The sequence below is a fragment of the Dermacentor silvarum genome, chromosome 9 (genome assembly GCF_013339745.2).
Source record: "Dermacentor silvarum isolate Dsil-2018 chromosome 9, BIME_Dsil_1.4, whole genome shotgun sequence".
Lineage (NCBI taxonomy): Eukaryota > Metazoa > Arthropoda > Arachnida > Ixodida > Ixodidae > Dermacentor > Dermacentor silvarum.
The window spans coordinates 139,583,814-139,592,519 of NC_051162.1; the positions used below are offsets into that span (position 1 = coordinate 139,583,814).

Below are 8,706 nucleotides of genomic sequence, written 5' to 3' on the forward strand. Positions count from 1 at the left end.
AGCCGCCGTGTATTGACGTCTAGTTTGGTTCCGCAGACTGTGCTTTGTGCCATTTCTTTTGTGATTATGTTTTTCTGTGAAAAGCGAGCGGCGAGAATGACGGCCTTGCGATATTTATCCGAAGACGATAGCTTCGAAACTATGCAAGGTTTCTTCGACGTACAAATGAACTTCTTTACTGGACTGTGTTCAAGCCTCCGCCGTTGACTGCCAGTCCGGCATGTGATTGACAGGCAGTATCCACTAGAACACTACAACGAAGTGGATTTTCTAGCACGGTATCGTTTTTCAAAGCCAGCTGTTACAGCCATACTGGCCGAGCGGCAACTGCATTGTAACACTGACAACAGAGGAGCCCCGCTACCTGCTCTGTTGAAAGTCCCGGTCTCGACGACCCAGAAGAGACAGAGGACAGCCGCACGCTTCGAGAAGCGTCGTAAGTACGAAGCGGCCAGGCGAGTGGATTCAGATGATAGCACCCGAAACGTGTTCAAGTCACTGGACGACAACCCCTTATCCTCTCGCCTCACCGGCCATCGGGCCGTCTTTGTGGCAATTGAGCAACAACAAGATGAAGACTTTCACAATAAATACGTTACACTTTAAAATGTCTACTCTTCAATGTAACCAAAACTTAACGAAAGGTAACAACCAAACCTAAACATTCAGACGTACGAAGCTAAACGATAAAGATGTAACCGTAGAGAGAACCAAGGTAAACAATAAGATTCACCGTACCTCTCGCTACGCACACCCGGGCATAACTGAGTTAAGAACTGCCAATTTTTCTTGCTCCGTGAAATAAGTTTTGCCCGGCATGGTAAATACACACACACACAGGCACGAAAGCAAAACGCAGGCAAAAAAAAAGAAAAAGGAAGCGACGCCTGAGTAACCGAACTGTCAGATGCTGCCAAAGTTGCTAGACTGAGCTTGCTTTCATGCCATGTGCATCATTTTTGAGCTATTTTTATATCAATAACGAAAGAAATGTAATTTATGCCCAGGTATATAGAAGTAGAAAGGCAATTCTAACAGCACCAGAAGTTTACTTTGGCAATTCATTACAAATATTTTGCACTTTTCGTGAGTAATCTCGAAACCAGAAGCCTGTAACGTTCCACTTATTTGGTGAGGCGCTCCTTCCGCAGGGAACGTGAAATGAAGCTTTTAGAATTCTCGATGGCCTTCTGAGGGCGCCTAACGTTTAGGTAGCATGAAGGACTCCTTGCGTAATGTAGGGAAATGGTCAAAAGTTAGGAGCATTTCTGAATCCGGGCCTGAAATACATATATACTCAAAAGGGATCCATCGAGAATTTGGTCGCTGATACGTGCATTCCCTTACTTAAGTCAATGAGATTGGCAGCAATCATACATGTGTATGCCCTGCGGGAAATCTCATGAAGACTGTCTACCGCTACAACCAGTGGTCAGTCATAGGCTACATATTCCATATTTCATCGACAGGTCGGTGATATTCTCATAAAGATTTCCATTTCCGGTGAGATGAAGGCCTTTTTCCATCGTCGTAGAAGCCGTTGTTATTGTTCTTTCCTAACGCTCTTCTATTTACTTCCAACCCTTCATTCCATGCGGGCGGTGCATATTGTGCAAAAAGGCATAGTAGCTTGATTCCGGTGCTTTATTAATATTGAAGGACATGGCCAGTGTGTGTTAAGGAAACAGGTTTTATTGATTGTTAGGTGGCTCCAGAAAATCAAAGGACGGTATAGGTCCCGCCGCTGACCCAGCAGTGAGAGAATGGCGAAGACACTGGAAAGAAATAAAATGAAGTATTAGTACAGTCTTGCTTCTTTGCTCTCATTCCCGGGAATGAACAATCACCCCCCCCCCCTCCCATATCCTGGCCACAACACTACAAACTTCAAAAGAAACAGAGGAAGGGGCGCGCTACCAACTGAACGGAACTACTGGCTCGAACTCAAGGAAGCGAATGAAAGGCGCAGGGAAAGGAATGTCGTGTCTCATCCTGTCAAGCCATGCTTCCTCCAGGCCTTACACGACGAGACTTCGTCACACCTACAAGAGTAACAACGGAAACAGCAATAAATCCAGTTGCGACCCATCGATGGCGACAATGACAAAGCAGTCCTGCAGCTGATGTTGACACGCCGCCACCAGCGAAGGAACAGCCCAAGTGCTCGACCTGAGTATGTGTCCTCCAAACCGCACCAGTTTTGAAGCGCATTTTGTGGAAGTGTCGAGCGTCGGTCGCCTTAAAGCCGCAAGCTCTACATGGACTGTCATTCCGTGGTGCATACGACGAGGTCTATATAAAGAATGGTGTACATCGAACAGCAAGCTCGTCTGCCCAAGCCTCCTTAGTTTTATAAGGAGCAGCCAGTTTTATGAATTCATTTAATGCCAAGGCTTTGACACCACGTTAAATTTTTAAATATTTATTTCTATATTTTTTATTTCTTTTGTTGCTGTAGGTTTTATGAAGTCCTTCAATCGCTCACTCATTACATTAATCTAGTTGAATAGACCTCCTGCACGGCGAGCATCGGTGTCACGTAAGAATTATGAGCGAGCTGCCATTCATACCCTGAGAGCATCACTGTAAGAAACCCTATGCTTTTCCAAGTTTTATTTTAGTCATTTACTCTACTTACTGTTCGAGGCATGTACAGTTGGCATCATAAGTTTGTGGGATGCGGGTTAAAAAAAGCCTAAGTTCAGGGCAGTTTTGGCTCGTAACACCAAAAAAAAAACAACACAATAACATTTTAACTGCGATGCAGGAAGCTTATACATATATGGTGTATATACACTATATATTAGAAATATAACCAATACAGCTGACAAAACATTCTAGCACCAGTCTGTGCCCAAGATCACTGTCGTGTTCCTTCAGCTAGTGCCAGCTTAGCCGCATTACTCTGTAACAAATAGCATTATGCTGATCGCATACACTAGTACAGGTAGCAAATATGAAATCCAGGCTGTGTGCTCAGCGTCGGTAAATATTCAGTTTTTTTTTTTCACAACCCCTGCTGCGTAAAATTCTGACGTAGCATGTATGCATGCGGCGTACGTATGAGTGCCGATATCGAGCTTTTTAGTAGTCCAGCACTTCATGCAAGTTTTATGCAAATCGCCGGGTGCGGTTAATCATAAAGCAAGTAGAACGAACTGGAGAAGCGTAATAGAAAGATGGCGCACATAAAATAATTGGTGTATAACTGACTTGGAGTAATGCATTTGTAATGGGTTTAACGTGTTCACTACATGATATGCAACTGTGCGCGCAAATTTTCAGTAACACATCTAGTGTTAGTTGTCATTTCAAACTTATCTTTAAGTTCAAGCTCCACCAAATAAGTTTGAAAATGTACCAACAACATAAATTTTCAACCTTTCTGCAATTACTTGTCCTCATTTCACCCTTTTTGCTACTGTAACAGCATGTAGCCTCCCGAACATGAAGATGACGAACTTTCATATTAAAAAAGAAGGAGAAGAGGTGAATAAAATGGATAGTACTATCTAATAATAAAGTTATCGTACTTTTCCAATGCAGTACTCATCTTGTAGTTAACAGCACGGAGGCGCGCCCTTAAGCCTTGTGTAAACTGGTGCACTGCCCACCTTCAGCCAGTGGTATCCTCCACCGTAGCCAGCACCAGCGCTGTGACCGTGCGACGAGTGCCCGTAGCCACCCTTGTGTCCGGCAGCACTGACTCCGAATCCGGAGGAGCCCTGCTTGTGTCCGGTGCCGAATGTATTGCTGCTGCTGGACGAGAATCCCGAGTTGTGGCTGTAACCCTGGTTGGCGTTGTATGCGTTGACGTGCTTGTTGGAAGAACCGCCCGCAAAACCGGATGATCCCTGATTGTAGCCGGCAGCACCACCCTGGTATCCTCCCTGATAACCGCCAGCCGAAGAGCCATAGCCAGACTGGTAGCTGCCGCCGTAGCCGTGACCGCGCCGTGACCGCCGCCGTGACCTACGCCGTGACCTACGCCGTGACCTACGCCGTGACCGCCGCCGTGACCGCCACCGTGACCGCCACCGTAGCCGCCGCCGTGACCGCCGCCGTAGCCACCGCCGTAGCTGACGCCGCCGCCGTAACCATGACCAGCGTAGCCGACACCTGTTCCATATCCGTGGCCACCGGCTCCGACGAGTTTAGTTCCAATGAGTGCAGGGCCGGCCGCACCGGCGCCGTAGCCGCCGACTCCGAGACCACCGCCAAACAGGCCTCCGCGTCCTTTGATGTCCTTGTCCTCATTCTTGGCGGCATCCTCAGCAATGACGCCCTTAAGATCACCGCCCACCAGGCCTCCGCGTCCTGTGATGTCCTCAGCCGTCTTGGGGGCGTCCTCAGCAAGAACGCCGCAGGCCACGAGGGCAAAGACAGTGGCGACGTAGAACTGCGGTTTCGTGGAAAGATTGAGCAACGCTGTGATTGGTAGGCAGATCTTGCGAAAAGTTTCAGATCTGTGTTCTATCATCCGACACTAAAGCCCTCGCAAGCAACGGCTGCATAAACAGAATAGACGGGCTAGAAAAAGTCTTAATGAATGCCTACAGAGACAAGCGTAAATATTTTCATTCCAGTTGTTTCATAAGCACGACACAAATGAAGATAATAAATGGCTACTGATAAGAAATATAGATATATAAATTTGGCCTGGTGAAAATACCATTGCATGTATGCGAAATATATGTATGTAGGCACTGCATGCACTCTTCTCGCGTGTGACATTTTGCGTATTTGTATTAGCCTTGAAGTGTTTGTGACGTTTATAATGCTTAATTTTACGATTCACTTCTCCCTCTTATGACGGTTTGTGTATCTGTACTAAACATGCAGTGCATGTGACATTTCTAATGTACCATTTCCTAATGTTTCTTTACCGTTGTGACATTCTGTGATACACTTTCATGCCACTTTTGGAAAAAGAAGCAACCGCATTATTCGTTAGTGCGAACAGCTTATTTATCCATGCCAATGAAAGATTACCACTGAAATTTAAGTGTACGAGCGCACACAGTATTGCGTGTACCACCCTTGTTAGAGTAATATTCGGTGCTAATTACATTCAGGTGCTCTTGGCCATACTCATAAAGAAATGGTTTTCACCGATTGACTGACTCTTACCTTCATAACTGCCTTGGTCCGTGTACTGTGCGGAGGCTTTTTTCCGCAGTTCTGGGGATTCTTCGCAGTGAAGAAGAGTGTCGGGCAGTGTCTCGTTGTCAGGGTAGCAGTGGCTCATATTTTATACTAAGTGCAGCGGAAACGAGGGGTTTTAGTTTCGAAACAAAAATTTAGGGTGCAACCGCAGGTTCGTACGAACTAACGCAGAGGCACGATTCGGCCACTTAGGTTGTCGTTATTATTTAGCTGTCGAACGCAAAAAGGGCAACGAACGGACGTTCGCGAATGAGACGCCATGTCACGTTCAGGGCGCGTCTCTAAACGCCGTGTTTCCCACAAGATTGCCCCACTTCCGGTCCGCCACTTGCCGTTTTCCGGTTCTGCGCGCCATCCGCAACACCTCGCGCTGAAGAACTGGCAATGATCCAGACACGCGTAGGATATACGACAATACTCGATATAATTCGCCCGTTATCTGCACTTTAGAAGAGTCAAAGATGCCGATCTCTTTTAAATAGACACTTCAGTGACGTCTTCACAAAGGAAGACCGTTCGAACAAGCCATCCACAGGAGACTTTAATTTCAGGTACATGCGTCTCATCGTCATTAGTTCCACAGGAATTTCATTGTTAATCAATAACGTTAAGGTATCGGTATGCTCGGAAATAGACAGCATTAACGCTGAAATTCTCAAAAATATTGGTTTCTCAAAACGTTTTCAAGTAGGCCACAGCTTGGTCGCGATTACTGCTAAGCAGCAGTAATAGCGGGATAAGGGACCATAAAACCAAAAAAAAAAATATTCGGTAGTTCTTAAGTTTCCATATTCATTCATTTATTTGTAACATAGATTTTTCAAACAATTACAAATCCCCACAAATACCCGCTGTCACGATGACGCACCGACTTGGCACTGAAATGAACGAGCTTCTGTTGTCCTCTTGCAAAAGATGCGATGTGGGGCAGCGATAGAATCTTGCGACGAAACACGAGAAAGAAAGAAACCAGCATTGATGTCACGCCGGCGGCGGTAACTCGGTCACTACGTGGAGAGAAACCGGGAAACTGCGGATGGAATCACCCTTGAGTTTTTATTCACAGAAGCTTCTGGTGGCCATTGCCGCCTCGTCGGGTAATTGTCTCTCCTTCAAGGACAAAAACCGCACTTCGTCATGATGGCTTGAAAAGATGGGCAGGCCCTTACAATTTGTCTTTGGAAACCAACCATTTATGGGATCCGTGTTCTGAAGAGGAATAGGGTTATATTGAACCATTTTCAAATAACAAATGTTCTTCAAATAACGCCCTTTACGCACGCAGTGGTCCCACTAAACTTTTAATAATGTTTTATTTACCCTAACGAACCTGTATTCGGTGACCAGCCAAGAATTCAGTCATATAGCTCCGCCAAGAAGAAGAAAACACAAACAGCACTGCACTTGGCCTTGTTTCCTCCACGCTATAGATATATAAAAATAGGTCCCAAGAGACGTGAATTTGGAACCAAGTTCGCTTACAAATTGACGTTGCTAGAATAAGAGAACGTATGTGGCTGGCGCATGTATAAAAAGTATGTTCCACTATGTTAGTGGCATCGGCAGTGCACTTTTACGTAGTTACTGACTACACTATAGTAGCTCTCGTCTTCGCAATAACAAAATATCGCTGCCAGATTATAGTCGTTGCCTGGTGCCGCGGTGATATCAAAGGGCATCTCTCGTCTTTTATCAATCGTGTTAAATGGAACCACTTCCTTATCAGGCACTCTGAGGTCACAACGGACAGACTTGCTGTGAGGATATGCTGTAATTTCTGCAGCGCGAAGCATTGAAGTGAGGAAAGCAAGGTAAAAAAGAACGAAGAAGGTATGCAAGAGGGCAAACGCGAGCGCTGTCTTTGTCCTCTTGCATTCCTTTTTCCTTCGTCCTTTTTACCTTTCTTTCCACATTTTTGTGCCTCGCGCTGCACAAATTACACCTGAAGTTGAACCAACTCGCCCACATCGCCATTCTTATTTATTGCTGTGAGGAGCAAGTGAGTGACGCGCTGCCCAAGGAGATGTCTTCTGCAATAAAAGGCGCGCTGTTCTCACGCTGCTCCGACCAGGTACGGACCACTCATACCACGCGCAGAGGGGACATGTCATCACGTCACTTTCAGATGGTTTTGTGGATTTGGCGACAGCCCTTTTCACATAACAGATTGAATGCTAATGGCTGGTGATATCCAAATCCCCCCTCCCCTCCTTCTTAGATTATTTGTTCGATTGGTGTACGAACGGTGCATCAATCCTACAGGAATGGGATTCATTTGTGTTTCGTGGGGCATATTAAGAATATAGCATTGGGTGATTTAGAACTGCATTTTGCTCGCTTCTGACGTAACGCATCATAACTACTGCCGGGTTAAGAAGGATTTAGTTCATGCAACGCAAGGAAATTGACAGAAAAGGCCCTTCGGCCAATTTGTCACCCTTGAAGCCACACAAGAAAAAAGAATGAATGCTTAAGGGTGCGTCCTGATGCGAACCATTCTTTGGCTCATCCCAGGCATTTCGCGGCAGGTAGGTAGTAGGTCCCGTCTCGCCTACTTACGGGCCTCTTCAACAGAACAAAATTGAATCATGCGATGATGAGATTGAACCTCGGTCTCCCAGCATAGCAGCTCGATGCGTTGACAACTAGGTCACACTCGAAGGAAGGAGCCAACTAGCCAACACTCGCACGAATGACCCAAAGCCAAAGAGCCCCTTGAGACGATTGGTGCGCATGCGTTACGTGCCACTTTCTTCCAGTTTCCCCTCATGGAATCTAGAGCTTTGAGACACCGCCTTCAGGATCGGCCCACATTCATCAGTCATTTTCCTAGTAGCAGCTAACGCTACGTACAAGCTTTGCGACATTGCACCATGTTCAAGATCGGTCCATGTCTAAATTGAGGGGGAGGCGGATAGGGGTTAACGTTTCTTTACCGGCGAACAAATTACACCACGCGACCTTGACATAGGTACGTACGATTAAAACTTAGTTGCAGATGGCACCACAATCCTTGTTTCTCTCGACTACGCCCGTCCACCACCCTACGAGCATTCCGTAGCCGTCATAAGGTAGTCTTCACCGTCCCAATCGTCTCGTTGCTGTCATCGAACATAAGCTCGCGTCGCGCGGACAACTGCTCGCTCTACACAATCGCGTTGGTCTACCTGGTAATGCTTTGCAGAACCACAAACAATGCTGAACAACCATCAACTTGCAAGATGCTTTGCATAGCATCAATTCTCAGAGTGCGTGGGAACTGCATAACATGTTGTCCTGTGGCTAACATCTTTAACATTTAAGGGCTAAGCCCTGAACGCTGGTAAGGACAAAGGTAGCTTTTTGGCAAGTTTTCCTGGAAAGTAAACATGAGGATAGCTGCTATCGACGACACGACCCGCTTTGGTGGCGCAGCTTTGGCGTGGCGCTGCTAAGGCCGAGGTCATGTGGTCAAATTCCGGCCGAGGCCGCCGTATTTCGATAGGGGGCGAACTGCAAAAACACTCATGTACCGTGCATTAGGTGCTCGGTAAAGAGCCC

The 8,706-nt window shown here is 46.4% G+C and overlaps 1 protein-coding gene across 1 annotated transcript; it reads right to left on the reverse strand.

Moving 5' to 3' along the window:
• Window positions 1-3,616: 3,616 nt before the first annotated feature.
• LOC119463938 (uncharacterized) lies at window positions 3,617-5,300 on the reverse strand. Its single transcript, XM_037724759.2, has 2 exons — window positions 5,131-5,300; window positions 3,617-4,399 (listed from the first exon to the last, which is right to left on the reverse strand). The coding sequence occupies exons 1-2, from the start codon at window positions 5,134-5,136 to the stop codon at window positions 3,617-3,619; spliced, it is 789 nt and encodes a 262-aa protein (XP_037580687.2). The 5' UTR covers window positions 5,137-5,300.
• Window positions 5,301-8,706: the final 3,406 nt, after the last annotated feature.